Raw genomic sequence first — 24826 nt, 5'->3', positions numbered from 1 at the left:
ATATACAATATATGTCTCTATTAATAAATGAGCAATATAAATTGTATGGATTAAGTGAAAAAACAAAATATTATTGATACTGTACATAAGCAAAATTGTTGAAAAATATTATAATAATAATGAAATGAGTTATTGTAGTACATTGAATAAATTATATGACAGAAAATAGATTAATGAGAGTAGAAGGATGAGGTAATTCAATACAAATAATAAAGATAGGTAGAAGATGGAATAATAAAATCATAGAAAATAAAAGGATATTTAATTTATAAAGGAATAATAGGAAAAATAGAAATAACAAAGAATAAAAATAATAAGCATATAAAACAATGAAAAAAGTCAGAGAGATAATAGTTATGATATAATATAAAATCAGATATATAAAATATGAACTAAAAATAAGAAAATAATTAGAAATAAATCAATTTAAACTCTAAAAGAATTAACTATAATCAAACAAGTAATAAAAATAACTAAACTATATTTATTATATAAAGGAATATATGATACAACTCCTTATTAATTATTGTAAATTTGATATAAAGTGATAAATAATAAATTTAAAGATAAGTTGTATGTGTTGGTTGATAAAATGAAATAATGAATATAAACATGAATAATGAATATGTTATTGATTTGATTAGAAAAGTGATGTATTATTATACAAGAATGAAATAAGAATTAATATAATAGATAGATGATATTCAAAGAAATGAATATTGAATATAATTAAAAAATAGTAAATCATAAAATTAAAGAAATAGAAATAGAATAAATATTAAATGAAGGGATTGAAAATAAAAATAAATAAAATAATGATAAACAAATACATTAATAAATTTAAATCAAACAAGTTGATTTTTTAGAATATTGATTGAATCAAATTTATAAATAAAACTACTATAATCAATTCATTGAATTCAATCAATATTAAAAAGAATGTATTTCTCAATTTAAATAAAATACAAGATGAAGTAATATTTAGTTTGTATAGAAAAGATAAAATATTAAAAAATGATTAAAATACTATCACACTTTGTAAATACAAGATATTAACAGTAGAACACATTTTATTATTTTGTATTTGTCATAAAAAATCATAAATTAAGAATTATGATAATACAATATTATCATATTAAATAAAAAGAAAATATAAATGAAATAATCAATACAAAAAATCAACATATAAAACAATATTCAAATATAAATACATCATATGATATTGAACAAATAAATAATATCAAAAAAAAAAATGAATGACAATATCATAAATACTAGATGTATATATAATAAATAAAAAGAATAAAACTAATCTAATATTTGATATGAATATTATTGCATATCATAATACTAATGGTATATTTAAATAAAAGAAATAAGTATAAAGAAATGAAGAATATACTAATTAAAATAGATAAATTAAAAGATATCAAAATAATTAGAATAGTAATTTCAATAAATTAAATAATAAATGAAGAAAGTATTAAATTAAATAAAGAAATAAAAAAAAAGAAATTAACATCACTAAAGAAATCAAAAACCATGTAATTAAAAACATGATGGATGTCATTGAATATTGATTCTTCTATAATAGAAAAATACTCGTTAGAATTATTAAAAAAAAAAACTCATTGACGAGATTAGTCTCCAATACTCTAGAGACAATAGAAACTAATTCTCTTAATTAATTAATTGCTTTTTATTTTAATTTATTTGAAAACTAAAAACTAAATTAGATTAAAAACAAAAAAAAAAACAAATTTATATTATTTTTTGTTTTTATTTTTTAATTCATTCTTATAATTATCATTATTCATTAACATGGAAAGTTCTCAAGAAATCACTGAAAGAATTAAATTAATTGAATTACAACTTCAAAACGAAATAATGGAAAACGAGTTAATGAAAAGAACGATAGAGTCATTACAGTTTCATATCAATTCGTTAGAACATATTCAACATGTTATGAGTACTGAGATTGAAGAATTAAAAGAAGAAAATCAAATATATCACAGTGAATTAAGTACAATTTGTAATATATTAAAAAATTCATTTGGAGAAGATGATGAAGATGTACTTGATATAAGTGAAGATGCTAATAAAAAAAAGATTGTTTCAATTTGTCTTGGATATGAAAAAGAAGTGAGTGACGATTGTTTTGATTTGATTATCAATGAAATTAATAACAATTATACAATAAGTTATTTAAAAGCATTTAAGAATATATTATGTCACCATCCTTATCTTATTAATGGAGAGTTTAAAAAGGAGATTTGGCACATAATTGAAGATAAACTACAAGGGAATATAATAGAAAAAGAGTGTTGTATTGAAATGCTGATTTATATCTCTACATTATTATATGATATTCCATTAACAGTAATTGAACTCCTCTCATCAATGTTTCAAGAACAAACAACATCAATAAATATAAAAAATTCAATACTTATTATAATGAGCTATCTTAGTGATAATAACTTAGCCCCACTTACTAAGATAGTTCATCACATTATCTCTTTTTGTTTAAATCCATTTTATTTAAATGAACAAAATTATGGAACAGCTACTATTGTTCTTTCACATATACTACCATTATTACCAAACCAAATAATTACTCTTATTGCACCTGATGTCATTCGTTTAAATTTATGGCAAATTGATTTTGGAGAAGAATGGAGAAATAAAAATCATATTGACCCACATCATTTAATTTTACTTTTATTTAAATCAAGTGAAACTGTTGAAACATTAAAATCAACTTTTATCCAAAATGTACCATGTTTAGAGTATATATTAAACCATCTTGAATTACGTTCTGATGAATCTCTTCAAATATTATATGAAATTATTGATTTAATACCATCAAAATGTTCTAAATTTGTTGAAAAATTATTAGAACTATATCCATTTACTGGTGATATAAATGCTTGTTTAACAGCATGTGACATATTCCTTATTTATTTACCAACATTATCTTCTTCATCATTTATTTTACTTAAACAACAAATACTCAAAACTATTCAACCATTTATTGTTTTAAATGAAAAATTAACAACAATATTTCATCAACTCTCTACCTTAACAATTTAAGTGATTTTTTTTTCTTTAACTACTCAATTATCCCATTCTTACTTTTACTTGTTTTCTTTTAACAAGTTTATTTCTTTGTTTTTCTTCATACTTTCTTCTTTCATCAGGTGTCATAGCATTAATCTTCATTGCTTTTTCTTTTTCCATTCTCTCCGCATTTTCTTCTCTTATTTTCTTTGCTTTTTCTTTTTCTTCTTCTTCTTGAATTTCTGCTCTAATTGCTTTACATTTTTCAAGAAGATAAGGTTTAATTGTAACTTTATTGATAGAATCAGCTAATCCAAAGATAAGACTACTAACTTTTGAAATAATTTCTCCATCACAAATTTTAATACTACATCTCATTAAAGATTTTTCATCACGAATTGATGAGGACTGATCAGATAAAATGAAATAATTAAATTCCTTTTCATATAAGTTGATAAAATCGATCATTGGTTGATTTAAAATTCCAGTTGAATCAAATGCATCACTAAAAACAACAAATTTTTCTGATAATTTCATTTGTGCTCCATTTCTAGTTTTACAGAATTTTGCAATTTCTGAATATTGTTTTTTTAATTTTTTTTCTTGTTTACTTTTACAAATACCATAGATACAAGGTGGTGCAATACCTTTATTGAATACAACATCAATTACTAATTCGTCTTGTTGTTTAGTAATTAAAGAAAAGAGATGACTAAAGAGTTCTTGTCTTTTCACCAGATTGAAATTAAGACATGCACCTTTTATTAAAGGATGATCATAGCATTCAATAACAAAATTATTACATGAAACACTCATAATTCCAACAGGAACTTCTGATTTTCTATTTCCTTTTTTAAAATATTTAAATATTGCAGCATGAGCAAAGTGTGCACTAATAAAATTAAGATATTTGATTTATTATATCTATTTTTAATAACTAAGTGTCTATTAAACAAACTATTCTGTTACTACACTAGAATTACTAGATTTACCAATAAAGAAATACACAAAATATACGATCACTAAGAAGAACGTAATGTACTCTATTTTATAACTTTTGGAATTCACATCTTTTCGTTCAGAAGCTGGTTGTGGTTTTCTAGGTCTAACAAACTCTGGTTGTGGTGTTTGTAAATTTTCTTCTTCATTAAAGTCTTGTAAATCTTCATTTGTTTCTTGAGCAAGGGTTGAAAGAAGTAAAAGACCAGTAAGTAACAATAATTTCATTAATAAACTATTTTAAGTTCAATTTTTTTATCAAAACTATAATTAAACTATAAAAAAATTAAAATTTAATTATATTTTAATGTTAATATTAAAAAATTAAAATAAAAAAATTAAAATAAAAAATTAAAATAAAAAATTAAAATAAAAAATTAAAATAAAAAATTAAAATCAAAGAAAAATAAAAACCCTTAAAGAACTTTTATAATAAAAAAACCGAAAGAATGGAAAGTGATTATTATACTATTTTATTACAAGAAATAGCTTATGAATCATGTGAATTTGGGACAAGTATAAAAAATATAAAAGAAATAATAAAAAAAAGGATTGAATTTGAACCAACGAAAGAACAATGGGAAATAATATTTTATGAACCGATAAAAGAAAGTATAGAATTATTTGAGTTTTATGAAAAAAAGAAAGAGATTAAAGAAAAAACAATAATAAAAGAAAGGATATATGAAGAAAATAATGAAATGACAATAAAAATGAAAAGAGAACATCACTTATATTTTTTAGGATATAGAGATACAAGTGTATATTTATCAGACTTATTATACAACGTATTGGCGTGTATTGGAAAAGAAAGAGGAAATGGAATAGCGCAATATGAGTTATTAAAAAAAGTAGAAATAGATAATAGAAATATAACGTATTATGTTAAAAAATTAACAGATGCTGGATTAATAAAGAAATATCCAATTTTAAAAAATTCATGGAAATTAGTTTTATCAATTTTTGATTTTAATTCGTCTTGTCGTCAAAACTCAGAAGATGAAGATTTAATTGAAAAATATGAAAATATTTTTAAAAGAGTATTAGAAGAAAATAAAGGAAAATATGTTCCACAAAGTGTTATTAGAAAAGCTTTAGGACTTACTGGCGCACAAAATAAAAAAAGATTTAATTCAGTTGGTAGATTTATTCAAAGAAAGAAAATAGCAGAACTTGTTCAAGGAACAATTAAAGGTGGATCAAGTAAAATTAGCATGTTTTGGAAATTAAAAGAAGAAAACAATTTAATTCAACAACCTTTTCAAATTAATGAAAACCAAATTGGAGGAATTGATGAAGAATTTTCAATTGTTCAAGTTTCTAATAATCCTGAATTTTCAATTAATTCACAAATGAATTCAATGATTCAAATTCAAGAAAACGATGAAAATTCAATAAATGAAATTGGAAATACACAAATTGATAATGAAGAAGATGAAGAAAGTGTTGGATTTCTTGGAAGAGAACATCCGTTATTTAGTGAATTATATCAATTAGTTTCAGTATCAAAAAATGGAGCAACAATAAGAGATATTTCAAAGTATTTAAAAATGTCAATTAAATTAGCAACAAGAATAACACAATTTATTGCAAATACTAAAATGTTTGGAATTACAGTTACAATGGAAGGAAAAGTTAGATCAAAAACATCAGAATATCGCTTATGGCTTAAAGAAAGTGCACCAAAAATTAATGAAGAAGAATTTAAAAAAGAAGAAAAACAAGAAGAAAAAGAAATAAAAAGAAATGAAAATAAAAAAGAAGAAATAAACGAAAATACTCTCCTTTCACAGTCTAAAAAAATTAGAAAATCTACAACTACTTTAAATAAAGAAAGAACTCGTTTAATTAATGAAATTATTCAACGTGAAGGAATTGTTGGATTATCTGAAATTAGAAGAGAACTTGGAATGAAAGAAAATACATCAGAACATCATAAAACTATTATGAGAATGCTTCAACCAGCAATTACTAAAGGATTAATTGAAATTAAATCATTAAAAATACCATTTGAAAATGGAGGATTTAGAAATATAAAAGTTGTTATTCAAACAAAGCTAAAAGATGTACATCAAAAAATAAAAGAATATATTATTAAGTGTTCAAAAATTAAACCAATTAATAAAAAAGATATTGAAAATGTTGTTCAAATTGAAAAAGAAAATATTAGTGAAGTTGAAAAAAGAGAAGAAACTAAAGTTAAAAAATATTGGAAAGGAATGATCAAACCAGTTATGATTAGAGTTAAAACTTGTTTTATTGAAATTTGGAAATTTATCTTTGAAAAACAAAAAATAGAAGGAAATAATTTTGATATTAAAGAAAATGAAATAAGTAATGAAGACCTTAAATTTATAACTGTTGAAGAATGTACTAAATGGTTAAATCAATTAGAAATCCCTCAAATTAAAATGAGACTTATGGAATTTGTAGAAAATTTAGAAATTGGAATGTTTAATAAATTAATTGGAATTGTAAAAGAAAATTGTCCATTTGATGAAAATTTAATTGAACAACCAATAAAAGTAAAAGATTTAAAAACAATTGAAAGAGAATGGTTATTAACAAATAAATCATGGATTAAAAGATTAAATATTGTTATTTCATTTTTAAGAGATATGAGACTTATTCAAAGAGATATTGAATCAGATGATCCTGACGGAATGGTTGTTTCTAAAAAAGGTATTTTCTTTATTCAAAACAATCAAACAAAAGAAATTACAGCAAATATATTTAATTTCAATTCATTAATTATAGTTAATCAATTTTGGGTAAATGTTGAAGTAAAATCATTACAATTTCCAGTAACTGATCCAATAACACAAAAAACTGAAGAACCATCAACAATTATTATTGAGGGACTTCAAAATTTACCATTATTAAAAAGAAGTATTTCATGGCACACTGGTTCAATTTTAACTAAACCACAGAGAGCTATGATTTATGACCATATTTATAATGAACATACAGAATATGACCAACAAAAGTTATGTGAAGAAACAGGATTTAGTGAACAACAATTAGCACATGTTATAAGTCAATTTAGACAAAGATGTTTAAAGAAAAAACAACCAATTGTTGATAAAAAATTAAAAATTAGAAAATTTATTTTACCACAAAAAAAAAGAAAAACAGAAAAAAATGATGAAAAAAAATGGAGTAAAGAAGAAGATAGAAAAATATTAATTGCTTATAGAAAATACTGGTTTGAAGGAAATATTGAACAAAATGATGACTCTCTTCCTGACTATTTACCTGATGGTATTTTAAAAAAATTAACAAAAAAAGTTGGAGCTAAAATGAAACAAATAAGTGTTAGATTAAAAGAATTGTTGTTACCTGAAAATCATGAAATAATTGAAGAAATATTTGATGAAGATTTAGAAAAATATGATGATGAAGAAATTGTTGAAATTAAAAAAAAAGAAAATAAAATATTTGATGATGACGTTCAACTTATTTTTAATAGTAATGAACAAAGAAATGAAGTTTATAAATCAATGGCAATGCTTAGATTAAACCCTGATGAAATTAGAAATTTAGGACTTGACGTTGATATGTTATTTAAAAAATATCAACACGCTTTAAGTTTTTTAGCTGAAATGAAATTTATTAGTAAAGACAGAAATCCTTTTAGTCCAATGTTAATGAGTTTAACTCCTTCTTTTATTAATCTTACTGAATCTAAATTATTTTCTCAATCTTTCTTTAAAAAATATACTCCAATCACTTCTTGTGGTTGGTGGGAAATTCAACAACCTATTCTTCAAGAACAAGTTGATGAAATGGTTATTCAACTATCTTTTATTTCTGAAATTCACCCTTATATATTTCCTAAAGGTGAGTTTGCAAGTGAAAAAATTGGTGAAAGTTCGTTAATATTTTATGAAGAAGATATTAATGATAAATACATTTATAATAAAGGAACTCAATGGTATTCTTCTTTAACTTTTATCAAAAGATTAAAATGTTTTAGTGATAAAGAAATTATGTTATTTAGTCGTATTAAAGATATTTTTAATAATGAAGAAAATAATTCTATTGAAAGAGATTTAACAATTAGTATTATTGTTAATCAAGTTGGTTATTCCATTAAAATTATTGAACCTATTATCGCTTATATGTTATTCAAAAATATTATTATTAGAGAAAAAAGAATTCATTCTTTACCTCTTGAACAAATTATATCAGATCCTTTAGATTTAGATAGAATGACTCCATGGTCTAAATTTGATGGTACTATTGACATCGACTTATTTAATTCTTTAATTCACAGAATGAAATCTTTTGTATTTAAATATCCTTCTGTCTCTGTTGAAAATTTATGTAAAAAATTCCCTTTTGCTCAAGAAGATACATTATATTTACTACAGTATCTTGTTGACGAAGGTAATATTGAAATTAGAACGAATGGTCTATTTGAAGATGGTTTATATGTTTTTCCTAAAATTTCATCATTTTTTTAACATTATTGTACTTTTTTTGTTTTTTGTTTTTCTTTTATTTTTTTCCTCTTAAAAGTATTATTTACTATAAATATTATACTTTTTTATTATTCTTTTCAATTTAATAAAAAAAAGGGTTTTAAAACTTAAAATAACGAATTTCTTTGTGAAATGGTTTGTCTCCTTTCTTTTTATTTAATCCAAAACTGCGAACAATTTCTTACTCATTTCTTTAGGCTAGAGGACCAAGACATCACTTAAAGAGATTAAACGCACCACACCATTGGATGCTTTCTAAATTAGGAGGAACTTTTGCACCAAAACCATCACATGGACCACATGGAATGAAAGAATGTCTTCCACTTATTCTCATTTTGAGAAATAGATTAAATTATGCATTAAATGGAAGAGAAGTTACAATGATTGTTAAGAACAGAACAATCAAAATTGACGGAAAGATTAGAACTGATACCAGATATCCAGTTGGATTTATGGATGTTCTTTCTATCCCAAGAACTAAAGAAAACTTTAGATTAATGTATAACACTAAAAGAAGATTTTGTTTAGTCCCATTAACTGCTGAACAAGCCAAATTTAAATTATGCAAAATTGAAAAGAGAGTTCTTGGAACTGGTGCTATTCCATATATTGTTACTCACGATGGTAGAACTATTAGATATCCACATCCAGAACTTCAAGCTAATGATACAATTAAACTTAATCTTGAAACAGGAAAAATTGTTGATTTTGTTAAGTTTGATATTGGAAATACTGCTATGATGATTGGTGGTAATGGTATGGGTCGTGTTGGAGTTATTGTTAAAAGAGAAGTTCATCCAGGGTCATTTGAAATTGTTCACATTAAAGATGCTAAAGGAAACACCTTCACTACTAGATTAAACAATGTCTTTGTTATTGGTAAAGGAACAGAAACTCTTGTTAATCTTCCACTTGATAAAGGAATTAAGAAACCATTATTACAACAAGTCAATGAAACTATTAAGAAGAACAAGATGCAAAAGGCTGGTATTCAAAAAGCATCAAAGAAATCAAAGACCACTACTGAAAAGAAAGTTACACCAAAAGCTGTTGTAGAAAAGAAAGAAGAACAAGTTGAAAAGATTTACAAGAAATATCCAAAGAAACAAGCAGCACCAAAGAAATCTAAAGGAAACAAGAAAGTTGTTCCAGGCAAGAAAATTGGTAAGAAATAAGTAATTTGTCGTGAGTTTATGGTTTTATAAAAATGGTATAATAAAAAACCCTTTTCTAGGTTTTGTTTTTAAATAATATGTTATTTAAATAACATATTTAATAATTATGTTATTTGAGGGACAAAAAGAACTTCATTTAAATCATTAATTCTCATGTCTTTAACTAATTCACCATTTTCTTTTTCTTCAACAAATGGAATTGGGATGTCAAGTAATGGATTAGGAGGAATTGGTATGTCAACGAATGGGTTAGGAGGAATTGGAATGTCAACAAGTGGATTAGGAGGAATTGGTATGTCAACGACTCAATTACCAGGGGTTAGTTCAGAAGGAAATTTTAGAATATCAAATGGAACATTATTAACAGCTAAAAGTATTGATGTTTCAAAAACTAAAGTAGTGTATAGATATTCATTTATTAATGATACACCAGAAAATAGAACACCAAATAAATATCCTACGTTATTTGAAGCACCATTATCAGAAACTATTGAATCATGTTTATATGAAGGAGTTAGACAAACAAATGGAGAATTTAGTAGTGTAGAATGTACGATTATTGATAATGGGAATAAAACAACACTTTCAATTCCAAAGAAAATTATTGATGAATTTTGTCAACATAATAAAATTAGTGATATTGAAACAGTATCACAATGTTATCTATTAAAAAGAAAAAAGGTAGGAATTACATTAAGTAATTTACAAACACATTATCAATTATCTATTATTTCTACTCTTCTTAAATTAAAAGAAATATTTGAAATACCAAATGATCAATTAAAAAGAATTGCACCGAAACTTGCTAAAGATTTATTAAATGAAATATTACATAGATATGATTGTGAGGATGATATATTAATAAGAAATTCAGCATTTTTATTATTATCAACAATCTCAAAAATTATATCATTTGATGAACAAGATATGGAAAATATTAATAATATTCAAAAGAAAGCAGAAGAATCAAATATGATTGAAGTTAAAATGAAATGTTTTTATTGTGTTGTTAATTCATTTATTAGATATAAAAATAATGAATTTCTTCAACCAAATTCAGATGGAACAAATATTGGATTATTAGAAGAATTAAGAGAAGATCCATATTATGGATTATTATATGTAATTGTTATGAGACTTCAAAGACAAACAAATAGTTTAGTTAATTCATTATTAGGAAAACTTATAAATAATTCTAATGTATTAACAGAATTAGCATTAACATCAACAGTATTTGAAGATTATGGAGAAATTTGGTTAGGATTTTATTCACAATTAATAATTTCATTTATTCTTACAATTGATGAACAAAATATTAAAGATATTTTTGAATATCAATTTGAATTTGGAGCAAGATTATTAGATTGTGTTGTTATTGCAATACATCATTGTAATAAAAATATTTCTATTTGGAAACAACCATTATTTAGTTTTGTTGAAAATATTTTAAAATATGGATTAAATGAAAAATGTATTGGAACTATATTAGTATTTCTTATTTCTATTTGTAATTGTAAAGAAGGATCAGATAAATTAAATGAGATTTTAATAACAAATAATTCAACACCATATTCATGGGATGAAGTATCAAAAATATTTAATCAAGCAACAATAAGATTTGTTAATAAAGGAATGGTTGTTGAACAAACAGAATGGGTTTATTTATATCTTCAATTATTAAGAAAAATATTTAAATATAATCCAAGAATTGGATTTGATTTTGCATATTCAGAAATATCATTTGCTTCATTATTAGGAGAAGCATTAACAAGTAATTTATCTGTTAGATTTAAATCAGCATGTTTAGATTTATTAAGTATTCTTGTTGTAAGAAGTGATGATATTGAACAATTTTGGAATTCAATTATTAAAAGAGCTAATTTATTTAAACAAAATAGTACATGGGATATAGTTAGAGAATGTGATAGTAATGATGGATTAATATTATTATCATCTTTTGTTAAAATTTTTACTGTTTTACTTCAAAATTTACCTCCAACAATTGAAGCAGATTTAGTTGAAATTTCACCTATTACAAAATTTTTAATTTCAGCATTTAATAAATTACCATCAACATTAAAATTTGTTTTAAAAGAAAGTGAACCATATAAAGGAAATGAAAGAAAGTTTTGTTATTCTATTTCAAGAAGATTTATTATAATGTTTACAGAATTAATTAGACTTATAAATCGTATTATACCATCTAATTGTGTAAAAAATTTAAAGGATATTCCTAATTTACCAACAGAATTAATTATACAACATATTAATGAATCAATGTATAGAACAACATCAGGAATATTAAATACTATTATGAAGATATTTTCAATTTCAGCACGTGCTATTGAAACAGAAATTTGTGCACCATCATTTATCAAAAGAATAAGTAATGATATTTTAAAATTTTTATTAACATTTAATGATATTTCAGAAAATATAATAAGTATTAAAAATAAATTAATACCAAGTAATGTTATTATTAATCTTTTTGAACAACAACCTGGATTAATTTCATTTGTATTAAAAGCAGGAATAAGTTTTGAAATGGGAAAAGATTGGTTAAAAATATTTGAATTATTATTAGAGAAAATGCCAATTATTAGATTAAATGAAGTTTTTAAACAAGATCAAATTTTTGAATCATTATATCATATTTTTATTGAAGATTTAGAAATTGGAGGACCATCTCTTGATATTGTTGCTACATCATTAAGAAGAAATGGTGGAAATGAATTTGGATTAAGAGTTATGGGAGTTGAAAAAGGAGAAAATAATATTAATGAAGAAATTATTAAATCATTAATTAAATTATTTGAAAATGGAAATCTTCAAAATAAATATGTTAGTTCATCAATTATTAAATCATTATTATATAGTAGAGTATCTAATACAGTAATTAATTGTATTGAACAAGGATTTATATCAACAATATTTAATAAAATTATTCGACCATCAATTGATGGAGATGAAATTATTCATAAAATCAATTTAATGTTATTAAATATTTATTATTATTATATTCGTATTAATCAAATTCAAATAAATTCAGATAATATTCTTCAAGTACTTGATTTTTATACAATATATTGTCTTAATATTAAAGAAGAATGTGAAGCATATGAATGTTTTAAAAGTTTATGTGGAATTATTTCAATATTATCAAATAATAGTGATATTTCAATACTTAAAAAATATAGTAATATTATTATTCAATTAATTAAATTAGGAAATTCAATAACATTAACACCATTAGTAATGACATTATTAACATTAACAAATTCAATTGTAAATGATTGTATTTTAAAAAAAGATGAAAGAGAAATAATATTATTATCTCAAAATATTATAAGTGGATTAAATATTTTTATAAGTAATCCTATTGTTTTAAATTGTACTTTATTATCATTTGCAAAAATGCTTGAATTTGAAAAATATGATTTACCAGAAGAAATTAAAAATATTATGCCAAATTTACAATTAAATCAAGCTCATTTAGTAATACTTGCATCATATATTCAATATCATAATATTCCTGAATATCTTTTAGCATCATTACCAACATTATTTTTAAATGAATATGCATTTCCTTTATTACTTACTCTTTCTACAACAAATAAAGGATGTTTATTATTATTAAGACAAGGAATATTTTCAGTTCTTCAAGATACAATTGTTCTTACAAAAAATAAATATATATGGAAAATATTAAGAAATGTAAGTGATAAATGTTCTCCAAATGATCTTATTTCAATTCAAGAACTTCTTCGAATTAAACCAGCAATTATATCAATGATTAAATTCCCAGAAAGATTAATTAGAGGATCTATAGATGGAAATATTATAATTAATTATACATTAGATAGTCTTGAAGTTCAAAGTGATATTATTAGGTTTGTAGTTAATGTTTGGAATGGAAATGGAGATCATCCTATTATTGGTGATTTATTAAGATGGTTGATTGATATTAGAAATTATAGTGTAAGATGTATTAATCATACAAAAATTAATAATATGGGAAAGAAATTATCAGAAGAAGATTGTTATATGAATGATATTATGTCAAGTGCATTTGAATATATTGTTAAAGTTATTATTCAAAAACCAACAGAAAAAATATTTAGTATAACATATAATGAATCTATAATGATTAATTTTTTAAGACAATTATATTCTACTTCTCAAAGTAAATTAGAAATGGCAAAAGATGATTTTAAAAAATTAGAAAAACTTCATAGTGAAGAAATTACTAATAAAGAAATGATTGAATTTGTTGGTGGAGAAAAAGAAATGAAAAAACAAACTCCATTAAAAATTCAATTTGATCAAATTTATAATAAAAAGAAAGTAATATTATCTATGACTATTTCTGAATTAAGTACGATGATTAATACTTTTACACAATATTTTTCTTCAATAATTAATTGATTTTTTTTTAATTATTTAAAAATATAAATATTTTTAAATGAAAATCAATAAATACTTAATAATTTGTCATACATTGATGAAGATCATTATACCATTCTTGATATGGTAATTCAATACCCATTATCATTGTTAAAGAATTAATCTCATTATCATGTATAAATTCAATTTCAATTAACCATTCTAATTCTCCTTTTTTCTTTGGTTCTCTTAAAATTACTCCAGTAACTTTATCAAAATATATTTCAATTATTTTATGAAATTTTTGTTTCTTTTTTGTAAGGAAGAAACAAATATTATTCATTAAAACAACAGTACATAATATCTTTCTCTTTTTATATTTAATAACAATTTGACCATCTCTAATAAATTCTTGATTTTCTTCAGATTTAAATCCTTCAATATTTTTTTGATATTCTTCTAATTGTTTTATTTTTCTTAATTTCTTAGTTGCTAAATTAAATTCAGTTGTAATTTTATCACATTTTAATTGTGCTTGTTTAAGTGAATTATATTCATCAACAATAATTTCTGGTGTAGTTTTAATTAATTCTTTTAATAATAAAACATATCGTGGTAATCTTTGAATTGGTTGAATTAAAAATTGATCTATTGGAATTCTCTTTTGTTTAAATTCAAATACTTGTTTTATAACTTCAGATGAACATTTTTGATAATTAAAATTAAGTCCTGAATCTGCTTTAGTATAATATTTCATATAAATATTATAAGTTTCTTTATTATTAAAAAATTTATTATAAATATCAGAAACAATAATTAATGGAATATCTTTTTGTTCTTCCCATCGTTCTTCTATTTCTTTAAATAATATTTTATGAATTTTATAAATTTCTTCAATATTATTAAATAATTCTTGATATTCATCATCTTTCATTATTTTTTTCATTATTGGCATAATTTCATTAGTAATTTGATTTAGTTGTTGTACATATGTTTTTTCTGTAGTATACATTTCTTGTATAACATGTCTTCGAGTAACTTTCTTTAAATTTAAATCAGCTAATATTTTAGCCTTATCTGAACTAATATTAAGATTTATTTGATTTTGTGTAATTGTTGTCATTGTTGGAATATTCATAATTTCACTTCCCATTCTTAATGTTTTTTCTATATTAATTTTTTTCTTCATATTACCTTTTTCATTTCGTTGATGTGATAAAAAATTTTGTCTTCCATCATTACTTCCATGATTTCTCTTACTAAATATTATTGTTTCTTCATTACTTAATCCTTTTATTGTTTCTTTCTCTTTTTCTTTTTGTTCTTGAATCATTCTTTCTACAATATTAACCTTTTTCTTAGTCCCTGTTCTCATTGTTTGTCTTTTTTCATTATCTTTTATTGATGATTCTTCTTTATTACCATTATTTTCTTCAATACTTTCTATATCATCATTTATACGTATAATATTTTCGTTTTGTATGTTTGTAGTTTTTAAGAGATTATGTGAATTACTATCAAATTGATTAAATATATTTTTTGTTCGTTGAATACTATTTAATTTTGTATCTTTTAACTCTTCACTCAATGGAATATTATCTATAGAATTATAGATTTCATTCATAACATCTTCTTCATTTAATTCATCTTTGGTTTGACTTTCTTCTTCTTCAATACATGATAATAATTCTTGTATATTATTTAATTGTTTTTTCTCAATAGAAGAAGAAGTACACACACTTTGAACTGACTTTAATAAATCTTCTTTCATTTTTATATTATCAAAATGTCTTTTTAATTGAATAAGAGTATCCTTAGTGTATTCATCTAATGAATTATCTTCAATAACTTCTTGTAATGTTCTTGTTAATTCATATCGAATGAATTGTTGTCTTGATTCATTGAATCTACAAAGATTACTTATCAAATCACAAACATATCCAATACTTTTCTCTGTAAAAAATGAATGTGCTTCTAATATACTAATCATTTTCAATGGTAAACCAACATCTGCTAATTTTAATACAACAGGACGAATAACACTAATTTGTAATAATGAATGTAATAATGCTTCTATTGAATATTTATCTACTCCTTGTTCAAAAGGAAATGTTAAAAACTCTAATAAATAATAAAATATATCAGAATTCAACATCTGTTCAATATTTTGTGGAATAGATGAGAAATAATCTACTAAATCTAATGCTTGTGAAACTAATTTATCTTCTCTAGAATTTAAAATATTAATTAATACATTTAATATTCTTGTATTAAATATTCTTTTATTAAATGCCATTAATACATTTTCTTGTCTATTTTTCATTAAAATTTTAAGAAGTTCCATTGAATAAAACCGAATATCAAAATCAGATGATTGATCAATCAATGTAACTAATTTATTAATTCCTTCATATTTAGTAAATAAAATCTGATATTTTGTATTTGATGGATTTAGTAATATTTGAAATGTACTAATAAGAATTCTGATATTTTTATTTGTTATTGTTAATAATTCAGTTAATGGTTTAATTAAATTTATAAATGTCTCACTTGATATAACCATAAAACTACATCTTTGAATAATACCAATAACATCGTTTTGAAATTCTTTCATTTCTGGATCTTCTAAAATGAATACAAATTCATTTAAAAAAACATTATCTTCACTAAGTAATCTCATTATAAATTTTTTATTATCAATAATAATCATATGTTTTAATACCTGTAATATTGTTTCAGTAGCTATTCTTCTCACTGGAAGATAATTGAAATATAAAAATTGAGTGAAAAACGAAACTTGAACTTTATACACAATCTGTTCAATAATCTCTTGATTTTCTTCTTTCCAAAACCAATCAAAATACTTTTTTGTTATTTCTTCATTTTGAGATTCCATAACTTTTATTAATGAACAACAAATACGTTGTTCTTCTTCTTTTAATGGTTCTAATTGATAATGTCTTAATGTTTCCATTTTTTTTTTAATTCATTTTGAGTTAAGTTCTCAATTAGAATATACCAATATCATTACTCCATCAATTTTATCGAACTTTGTTAAAAAGAAAAAAAAAAAAAAAGAAAATTGAAAAAAACAATATTGTTAAAAAACAAAAACAAGAAAAGATTTATATTAAAAATATAATAAAATAATATTACAAAATGTGTTATAAAAGAAATCACAAAAACAAATAAAAATAAAAAATGTTAAAAAAAACCCTTAGAATAAATACAAGAGATGACTGAAATTAAACAACAACATACATTTGAACTTGATGTAGGTAATTTGTTAGTTACTGATCGATCAGACGTTGATATTGAAAAATTTAAAAGTGATTCATGGAAATACATTGGAGAAATTGCAAAAAAAGCTAGTAAAACATTAATTGATAATATTTATGCAAGAGAAGATGTGTCTGATCACAGTGACCCTTCACTTGGTAAAGTAGTTATATTAGATGAACCAGAAATGAAATTTCCAAGAGAAAAACCATTACCAGCAAGTAAAGAACCCACTAAATGGGAATTATTTGCAAAAAGAAAAGGAATTAAAAAAACAAAAAAGAGTGGAAAAGTATGGAATCAAGAAACACATAGTTGGGTTCCACGATTTGGTATGGGAAGTGCTAAACAAATTAAAAAGAAAACAGAAGGATGGATTGTTGAAGATAAAGTTGGATTAAGTGATAATCCATTTGAAGGAATTGATAAAAAGAAATTAAAAGAAGAAACAAAACCAAGTAGAAGTGGTAAAAAAATAAAGAAATCATTAAGTAAAATTAAATTAACACCAGGAACTATTGGAAAAGATGGATATATGAATAAAAAAGATGCACAAAAATTATTAAAAATTGCACAAAGATCATCAGCATCAATGGGTAATTTCTCTAAGAATTTAACAGGAGAAAAGATTGTTGCAAAGAAAAGAAAATTAAAACAATCAGATTTTGTTAAAGGAGGTGATAAGGCAAAGAATATGAGAGTATTAGATCGACTTACTAAAAAGAAAAATTAACTATCTCAACAGAAATTTATTGATTGAAAATGAATAATACTTTTTTTTACTAAATACTTTTTTTATTGGTTTTAATGTTTAAATTTATAAATAAAGAATAATTGAATATTATGATAGAAAGATGAACAAACTAGTATTTAAAAAGAAGAATTTTTTTTAAGTAAAAAAGAACAATTTTATATTAAATAAAAAAAGTAAGAAAAAAATAGAAAATGAAAAATAAAAAGAAGAGAAAATAAAGAAAAAAAAAAAAAAAAAAAGAATAATTAATAAATAGGGAAAAAATAAAAAAAAAATAATTAATAGATCTTGTGATAGAAATAACTCTAAAAGAAGAACTACAAAAATCAATTAATTAATGAAAGCACTTGTATTAGGTGGTACTGGCTTTGTTGGAAGAAATTTAGTCAAAATGCTTGTTGACAGTAATGAATATTCATTCATTAGATCAGTAGATAAAGTCTTCCCAGAAACAGCATATCTTAGTAAAGAACATGCATCAGTATATGAAAATCCAGAGAAGTGTGTATTTGTACAAGGAAATTTAGTAAATGCAGCAAGTGTTAATAAAATGTTTAGTATTGAAGGAGGATTTGATGTTGTTTTTGATTGTGCAGCTGAAACTAAACTTGGACAAGATGAATTTATGTATGAACAAAAGACATATGGATTAACTAAACTTGTTGCAGAAGAAGCAGTTAAACAAAAAGTAAAGAGATTTATTCATTTAAGTAATGCACAAGTATATGATTCATCATCTAAAGCAAAAGATGAAAAAGCTAAAATTAAACCATGGACTAAACTTGCAGCATCACAAGCTAAAGCAGATGAATTACTTATTGGAATGAAAGAATTACCATTTGTTATTTTAAGACCAGCTATTATTTATGGACCAGGAGATGTAACAGGAATTGCACCAAGAATTATTTGTGCAGCAGTTTATAAATATACTAAAAAGAAAATGGAATTTTTATGGACAGGAGATATGAAATTAAATACTGTTCATGTTCATGATGTTTGTAAAGCTATGATGTTATGTGGAAAAATTGATGGACCAATTAAAAATGGAGAAATTTATAATCTTTGTGATAAGAATGATACTAATCAAAAGAAAATTAATACAATTCTTGAAGAAATCTTCCAAATTAAAACAGGATTTAAAGGAACAATTATTTCTACAGCAGCAGAAAAACTTGGAATGGATGGTGTTTGTGAAACTGTTAATGATGAACATATGAAACCATGGTCTCAACTTTGTAAAGAAGAAAATCTTATTGGAACACCATTATCACCATATCTTGATCAAGAACTTCTTTATAACAATCCATATTGTATTGATGGAAGTTCAATTGAAAAGAAAGGATTTGTTTATGATTATCCAGAAGTTACTACTGAACTTGTGAAAGAAGAAATTAAGTATTTCTCAGACCAAAAACTTTTCCCAAGTTATGCTTAAAGTTTTTCTATTCAAATTCTTTATTTTTTTTTTATTATTGTTTAATTTTTTGTTATAAAATTATTTTATTAAAATTTAAAAAAAAAATATAAATTAAAAACAAAAATTATCTTTTGGTTATTGATATGGCATTATTTCATTTGTTTTTATTTCCATTAAATTAGGTGTAAATAATAATTGAGGTGGTTGAACTTGAGATTCTTGTTGTGTTGTTTGAATCATTTTATTCTTTTTCGCTAATAAATTATATTTATCTTTTTCTACTGGATCTAATTTTTTCCACATTTCAGATAAAATAGTTAATACTTCTTTTCCATTATATTTTGTTCCTAATTGTTCTCTATGTTCTTTACAGAATAAAAGATATGGATGACAATCTTCTTTAATTTTAGCTTCTTTCTTTTTTTTTCTTCCTAATGATTCTTCATCTCCAAGCATAGTATTTTCCATAATTGCAGCTTTATAAAATAATCGAGTAACATCTGCTGTTTCTTTTCTCCATCTTCGTTCTGCTTTTTTTTCTGCCCTTTCAACATCATATGATTGTTCTCTTAATAATTTTCTTACTTTCCATCTAATATAAATTTCTTGTGCAATCTCTTTTAATATTTCTTCACGACGATCTGATTTATGATCTCCTTTTCTTTTTTTTCTTTCTTTTTTCTCTATGAATGGTTCTGGTACTTTTTCAAATTCTAATGTTCTTTGTAATTGTTGCTGATCTATTTCTGTTTGTCCTTTTTCTTGATGAATCTGATAAGGAGTAGGTGGTTGAGTAATATATGATGTAATTTGTGGCATATTGATAATTCCAAGATCAGGTTCTACCATTCTAATTTGATTCATAAGTTGTCTTGATGCTTGTTCATCCATTTTCTTTTTTTTATAATCTTTAATATTTAGATGATTTCCCAGATTTTTAGGGCTTTTTACTATTTCTTTAAACTTTTTTATTTTTATTAAAATTTCGTTATTAATCACATTTTTTTTATTTTCAGTTCAATTATTATAATTATTTTTCTTTTATTTCTTTATGATTTATTTATTTATTATATTATAATTATATTCTTCTTTTCTTATTTTTAAAAATTATTTAATTTAAACCAAACAAACAAAGAGGTAATTCTTCTTACTTAGTTAACTTTTGGAAGTGGACCTTTTGTTGTAGCTAATTTGAAGTAACATCCATCAGCAATAATCTTTCCATCTTTCTTAAGTTGTTGATATTCTTCTTTAGTATATTTAGTGAATCCCCATTTGTTAGAAATAACAAGTTTTTGTCTTCCTGCAAATTTATAACATGCAAGTCTAAATGATTTAATCATTGCTGGAAGATGTTGTTCTTTACATCTTCCTGAAATAAGAACTTGTCCAACTTTAACACGAGCACATGACCCATATGATTTACCCCATGCTCCTCTCATACCAGTTTGAAGTCTATCAGCTCCAGCACATGAAAGCATTTTATTAATTCTAAGAACATGGAATGGATGAATTCTAATTCTAACATGGAATCCATCTTTACCTGCATATTTAAGCATATTCTTATTAATTGAAATACGTGCTGCTTCCATAGCTTCTGATGAAATATTTTCTCTTTCAAGTCCAACAATGTGTACACAACATGGGAAATCATCACATGGTGCACTTCTATTTCCAATATCAAATAATTTAATTCTTGGATCTGGAACACCACGACAATATTTTGATTTTGGATATGGATGTCCTCTAACAAGTCTATAACATCTTCCTGGTCTTCTTCCCATCTTTTAACAAAATCCTCTTCATTTTCTTAGTTATTCCTACCCTTTAAAACCCTTTTTCTATTTTTTTTATTTTTTTTATTATATTTTTACTATTTATTTTCCTTTATTTTAACTTCTCATTTTCTTATTATTTTTTTTCTCTTCTTATTCTTCTTTTTATTTATCCTCATTTCTTTATTCATGGTTTGGACTCTTTATCATCCTTCTCTTCCAAAACCACTCAACTTATTTTGTAATGAAAAATATCAAATTGGTAGAAATCCAACTGTTCCTGATGGTTTTATTTTGATTCAACTCCCACATCACAGTATTAGTGGAAGTCATCTTCATATTGAAATTAAAACTTATGATTCAGGTTTAAGAATGCACCCAATTAGAATTACTGATTTATCTACTTATGGTACTTTTTTTGGTGGTACAGAACGTTTAGAAAAATCTCGTCATTATACAATAACAGAACGTAGATTTATTTTAAAACTTGCTTCAGAACCAAATGAAATTGAATTAAAATATACAAATTATGATTTTTATTGTCTTGGAATTATTCCTCCTCAACGTATTCAAACAGAAATTCTTCGATTTGGAATGTTTGTTGAACAAATAGAAGATTGTTCTCATGTTGTTTGTAAACAAGTTATGGAACTTGAAGAAACTGCTATTGGATTAATTTGTGGAAAAAAATTTATTACTCAAAAATGGTTTTCAGCAATACAAGATATTGAACATTCATTTCCTGATGAAAAACAATTTTTCCCTCCAAATGAATATCCAGAAAATGGAGAAATTCCATGTAATGATGAAAGAAAACATTTATTTAATCAATGGTCATTTATTGGTGGAGATGAAAATACAACTGGTTTAGTTAGATTATGTGGTGGACAATCTGGTATTAATAGAAAATTTGTTTGTTATATTGAAGATGGAATATCAATTGATGAACTTTCAATTGATCATTACAAAATTACACCAGATGATTTAGTTAAAGCAATTATCTATGAAAATCTTCAGATCATTCAACATACTCATATTATTGTTAAAAATAATCAAATTGAAAATTTATCAATTATTAATTTAGAAAATGATGATAATTTTAATAAAAAACAAGATATAGAATTTGAAACTTTTGAAGAGCCAATGATAACTGATATTTCATTTCAATCAAAAAATTTACCAACAGAAGTAGTTGATGTTGATTCAAATAAAACTATATTTTGTGAATTTGGAAATAAATATTCTTCAACAGAAAATAATGAAATACTTAATCAAATCAAAAAAGAAGAAATTAAACCAAAATCAATTAGTCAAATAAGTCGTCAAAATCTTTTAAAACAACGAATAGCAAATTTACCACAACAATCTTTCATTGATGAAATTAAAGAATTTAAAGAAACAATATCAGATATACCATTAGCAACTCAAATAGTTCATTTTAAACCAAAAATAATTTTTAAGAAACAACCAATGATAAGATATTTATCAGATGATATTAAATTTACTTTTATAAGCTTCAAATGATTTTATATTCAAGTTCATTTTGTTTTAAATACATTTATTATTTTCTATTTTTTTTTTATATATAGATAACTAAAAATTCAAATTCATGGAATTAGAAAACTTAAAACAACAGTTTGATGTATATCTAGAAATTGTTGGAGTTTGTAAATAAAAAAAAAAGAATATTAGGATATTTATAATATTAATTAAATAGGATGAAGTTGAAAAAGTTGGAGAAAATGAATGGCAAACTACTATTGAAGATGAACATCATTCAAATATTAGTATAATTCTTACATTTAAATTTAATGAAAATAAATTACCATATTTTACAAGTTCAATAGAATTACCACCATTTTCTGATTTTATTAATTTTGATGAATTTAAAATGAAAAATAATGAAATGATTTCAGTTTGTCATTATATCTAATTTTTATTTCATTTCAATTAGATATGATAAATAATCTTTTTAGAATTTCTTAGTTGATGAAGAATCACCATTTTTTAATTTATATACTACACTTAAAACATTAATAGAAGAATGGAATGATAAACAAGGAGAAAGTAGTTCATCATTATTTGAACGATTAGAACGATTTGATGAAATACCAATTCAAGATTCAACAAATGAAAGTAAAAATACAACAAATTATAGTCAATCAGTAACTATATGGAAAGATTTTCATTATGATACATTAAGAATATCAACAACAAAAAATAAATTGGAAGTTATTGAAAAGATTCTTGATATTCTTAAAACACCTGATTATAAATATATTGAAAAATATACTATTATACGTTATTATAATGATGAAATATGGTTAATGAAACCATGTACAGGAAGTGTTTTATTTGATATAATATTTAATATTGATAATATATCACAACCATTATCTCAATTAATGAAAGCATTCCAATATCTTTATTCTCATGGATTATTTCATGGAAATGTAACTAAAGAAAGTATTGTTTATACACCATCATCAAATGTTAATGTTGCAGATTGGGTTATAATATATTTATTAGAAGGTAATTTATATCCAGATTCTCCTCTTTTAAGAGGAAAGTTTGTTATTAATTTTAGTATTTATAATATATAAATTATTAAAAGATAAAATTAAAATAATAGTATTCTCAAAAAAGATTTAGAAGCAATTGCTTTATTAATTGAAGAAACAATTGGTGGAATGAATTTAAGTGTTCAATTAACTGGATTTATTCAAGCATTAAGAAATCATAATTCAATTGATCTAACAACGTTAATTAAATTAGCACAACAAATACCATCAATAACATCTAATTCATCTATGTTTGAATTAGGAGGAGAATATGAAGAAGCATCAACAATATCAGAAATGATTGGATTTCAAGCATATTATAGAAATAGAGATAATCAATTTTATTGTTTTCAAGATATTGATTTAACAAGATTACCTGTTCATATTATTCCTGAAGTAAAAACAAGATTATATAAATTTTGTCAAACTCATAATAAATATTTTCAATATTACTTTTTTTCTCAACCAATTTTAATGGTTAGAATGTCAATTACTGAAGTTCCTTTAAATTGGTATTTACAACAAAAGAAATTATTACAAAATAAAGAATTAACAAGAAAATGGTTTATAAGAATAACTAGTAGTATTTATTCATTACATCAAGAATCAATTGGTCATGGATCATTATCATTAAAACATATTTTTATTAAAGATGATGAAATAAAATTAGCATTTTTTGATTTAATTACACCAATATCAACAGTAATAGCAAAAGATTTAATTTCATTAAAAAAATTATGGATTATTTTAGGATGGTATTATTTCTATGAAAATATTAAAGAAAGTGAATTAGAGAAATCATCATTTTTAACTAAATTACAAATTATCTTTCCTGAAACAATTAATATTCAAAAAGCAAAAAGTGTAGAAGAAATAATGTCTATAATTCAATCATTTGATCCAAAAACGAAACAACTTTTTCGTAATTTATAACAGAACAAC

General features: G+C 23.2%; 12 protein-coding genes across 12 annotated transcripts in view, besides 41 other annotated features; 8 read left to right on the top strand and 4 right to left on the bottom strand.

The window, feature by feature from the left end:
• Window positions 1–275: 275 nt before the first annotated feature.
• Window positions 276–421: a microsatellite.
• Window positions 286–469: a microsatellite.
• Window positions 470–516: 47 nt separating this feature from the next.
• Window positions 517–565: a sequence feature (AT_rich).
• A 25-nt stretch (window positions 566–590) lies between these two features.
• Window positions 591–1701: a repeat region.
• Window positions 1702–1807: a sequence feature (AT_rich).
• A 14-nt stretch (window positions 1808–1821) lies between these two features.
• Window positions 1822–3090, top strand: EDI_318720 (uncharacterized protein; the record flags this gene model as incomplete). The annotated part of the gene is made up of 1 exon (XM_001735221.1): window positions 1822–3090. The coding sequence occupies one exon, from the start codon at window positions 1822–1824 to the stop codon at window positions 3088–3090; it is 1269 nt and encodes a 422-aa protein (XP_001735273.1).
• Window positions 3091–3117: 27 nt separating this feature from the next.
• EDI_318710 (uncharacterized protein) lies at window positions 3118–4284 on the bottom strand (the record flags this gene model as incomplete). The annotated part of the gene is made up of 2 exons (XM_001735220.1): window positions 3118–3949; window positions 4016–4284. The coding sequence occupies 2 exons, from the start codon at window positions 4282–4284 to the stop codon at window positions 3118–3120; spliced, it is 1101 nt and encodes a 366-aa protein (XP_001735272.1).
• Window positions 3222–3293: a microsatellite.
• Window positions 3907–3928: a sequence feature (AT_rich).
• Window positions 3951–3994: a sequence feature (AT_rich).
• Window positions 4274–4375: a sequence feature (AT_rich).
• Window positions 4376–4469: a microsatellite.
• Window positions 4470–4505: 36 nt separating this feature from the next.
• Window positions 4506–8522, top strand: EDI_318700 (uncharacterized protein; the record flags this gene model as incomplete). The annotated part of the gene is made up of 1 exon (XM_001735219.1): window positions 4506–8522. The coding sequence occupies one exon, from the start codon at window positions 4506–4508 to the stop codon at window positions 8520–8522; it is 4017 nt and encodes a 1338-aa protein (XP_001735271.1).
• Window positions 4574–4605: a sequence feature (AT_rich).
• Window positions 4690–4781: a microsatellite.
• Window positions 5763–5823: a microsatellite.
• Window positions 7138–7169: a sequence feature (AT_rich).
• Window positions 7174–7236: a microsatellite.
• Window positions 7468–7496: a sequence feature (AT_rich).
• An 11-nt stretch (window positions 8523–8533) lies between the features above and the next one.
• Window positions 8534–8572: a microsatellite.
• Window positions 8573–8577: 5 nt separating this feature from the next.
• Window positions 8578–8635: a sequence feature (AT_rich).
• Window positions 8636–8672: 37 nt separating this feature from the next.
• EDI_318690 (40S ribosomal protein S4, X isoform, putative) lies at window positions 8673–9715 on the top strand (the record flags this gene model as incomplete). Its single annotated transcript, XM_001735218.1, has 2 exons — window positions 8673–8675; window positions 8765–9715. 2 exons carry the CDS (start codon window positions 8673–8675, stop codon window positions 9713–9715), a joined length of 954 nt encoding a protein of 317 aa, XP_001735270.1.
• A 65-nt stretch (window positions 9716–9780) lies between these two features.
• Window positions 9781–9823: a sequence feature (AT_rich).
• Window positions 9824–9868: 45 nt separating this feature from the next.
• EDI_318680 (uncharacterized protein) lies at window positions 9869–14140 on the top strand (the record flags this gene model as incomplete). Its single annotated transcript, XM_001735217.1, has 1 exon — window positions 9869–14140. The coding sequence occupies one exon, from the start codon at window positions 9869–9871 to the stop codon at window positions 14138–14140; it is 4272 nt and encodes a 1423-aa protein (XP_001735269.1).
• Window positions 11373–11416: a sequence feature (AT_rich).
• Window positions 12108–12178: a sequence feature (AT_rich).
• Window positions 12483–12529: a sequence feature (AT_rich).
• Window positions 12684–12736: a sequence feature (AT_rich).
• Window positions 12900–12940: a sequence feature (AT_rich).
• Window positions 14128–14205: a sequence feature (AT_rich).
• Window positions 14196–17072, bottom strand: EDI_318670 (Rho/RAC guanine nucleotide exchange factor, putative; the record flags this gene model as incomplete). Its single annotated transcript, XM_001735216.1, has 1 exon — window positions 14196–17072. The coding sequence occupies one exon, from the start codon at window positions 17070–17072 to the stop codon at window positions 14196–14198; it is 2877 nt and encodes a 958-aa protein (XP_001735268.1).
• Window positions 14843–14902: a sequence feature (AT_rich).
• Window positions 14958–15010: a sequence feature (AT_rich).
• Window positions 16331–16389: a sequence feature (AT_rich).
• Window positions 16777–16805: a sequence feature (AT_rich).
• An 82-nt stretch (window positions 17073–17154) lies between the features above and the next one.
• Window positions 17155–17190: a microsatellite.
• Window positions 17191–17201: 11 nt separating this feature from the next.
• Window positions 17202–17299: a microsatellite.
• Window positions 17300–17333: 34 nt separating this feature from the next.
• On the top strand, window positions 17334–18110 carry EDI_318660 (uncharacterized protein; the record flags this gene model as incomplete). The annotated part of the gene is made up of 1 exon (XM_001735215.1): window positions 17334–18110. One exon carries the CDS (start codon window positions 17334–17336, stop codon window positions 18108–18110), a length of 777 nt encoding a protein of 258 aa, XP_001735267.1.
• A 32-nt stretch (window positions 18111–18142) lies between these two features.
• Window positions 18143–18222: a sequence feature (AT_rich).
• Window positions 18223–18293: 71 nt separating this feature from the next.
• Window positions 18294–18406: a microsatellite.
• Window positions 18407–18468: 62 nt separating this feature from the next.
• On the top strand, window positions 18469–19566 carry EDI_318650 (dTDP-D-glucose 4,6-dehydratase, putative; the record flags this gene model as incomplete). Its single annotated transcript, XM_001735214.1, has 1 exon — window positions 18469–19566. One exon carries the CDS (start codon window positions 18469–18471, stop codon window positions 19564–19566), a length of 1098 nt encoding a protein of 365 aa, XP_001735266.1.
• A 19-nt stretch (window positions 19567–19585) lies between these two features.
• Window positions 19586–19676: a sequence feature (AT_rich).
• A 7-nt stretch (window positions 19677–19683) lies between these two features.
• Window positions 19684–20439, bottom strand: EDI_318640 (uncharacterized protein; the record flags this gene model as incomplete). The annotated part of the gene is made up of 1 exon (XM_001735213.1): window positions 19684–20439. The coding sequence occupies one exon, from the start codon at window positions 20437–20439 to the stop codon at window positions 19684–19686; it is 756 nt and encodes a 251-aa protein (XP_001735265.1).
• Window positions 20440–20513: 74 nt separating this feature from the next.
• Window positions 20514–20651: a microsatellite.
• A 48-nt stretch (window positions 20652–20699) lies between these two features.
• On the bottom strand, window positions 20700–21332 carry EDI_318630 (60S ribosomal protein L10-1, putative; the record flags this gene model as incomplete). Its single annotated transcript, XM_001735212.1, has 1 exon — window positions 20700–21332. One exon carries the CDS (start codon window positions 21330–21332, stop codon window positions 20700–20702), a length of 633 nt encoding a protein of 210 aa, XP_001735264.1.
• Window positions 21333–21386: 54 nt separating this feature from the next.
• Window positions 21387–21494: a microsatellite.
• Window positions 21495–21512: 18 nt separating this feature from the next.
• EDI_318620 (uncharacterized protein) lies at window positions 21513–22847 on the top strand (the record flags this gene model as incomplete). The annotated part of the gene is made up of 1 exon (XM_001735211.1): window positions 21513–22847. The coding sequence occupies one exon, from the start codon at window positions 21513–21515 to the stop codon at window positions 22845–22847; it is 1335 nt and encodes a 444-aa protein (XP_001735263.1).
• Window positions 22357–22433: a sequence feature (AT_rich).
• Window positions 22848–22869: 22 nt separating the features above from the next.
• Window positions 22870–22911: a sequence feature (AT_rich).
• Window positions 22912–22932: 21 nt separating this feature from the next.
• The window catches only part of EDI_318510 (uncharacterized protein), a gene marked incomplete at both ends in the record, with an annotated part of 2711 nt that continues 817 nt past the window's right edge, over window positions 22933–24826 (top strand). The window contains 4 exons of the mRNA XM_001735210.1: window positions 22933–22986; window positions 23041–23238; window positions 23300–23892; window positions 23956–24806. Coding sequence (XP_001735262.1) covers window positions 22933–22986; window positions 23041–23238; window positions 23300–23892; window positions 23956–24806 — 1696 coding nt within the window. The remainder of the gene's footprint in view (window positions 22987–23040; window positions 23239–23299; window positions 23893–23955; window positions 24807–24826) is intronic.
• Window positions 22992–23039: a sequence feature (AT_rich).
• Window positions 23673–23708: a sequence feature (AT_rich).
• Window positions 23898–23954: a sequence feature (AT_rich).

This window comes from Entamoeba dispar, genomic scaffold (genome assembly GCF_000209125.1).
Source record: "Entamoeba dispar SAW760 scf_1105229458985 genomic scaffold, whole genome shotgun sequence".
In the NCBI taxonomy this organism is placed as follows: Eukaryota; Evosea; order Mastigamoebida; family Endamoebidae; genus Entamoeba; species Entamoeba dispar.
This window is presented reverse-complemented; position numbering and strand designations above follow the sequence as displayed.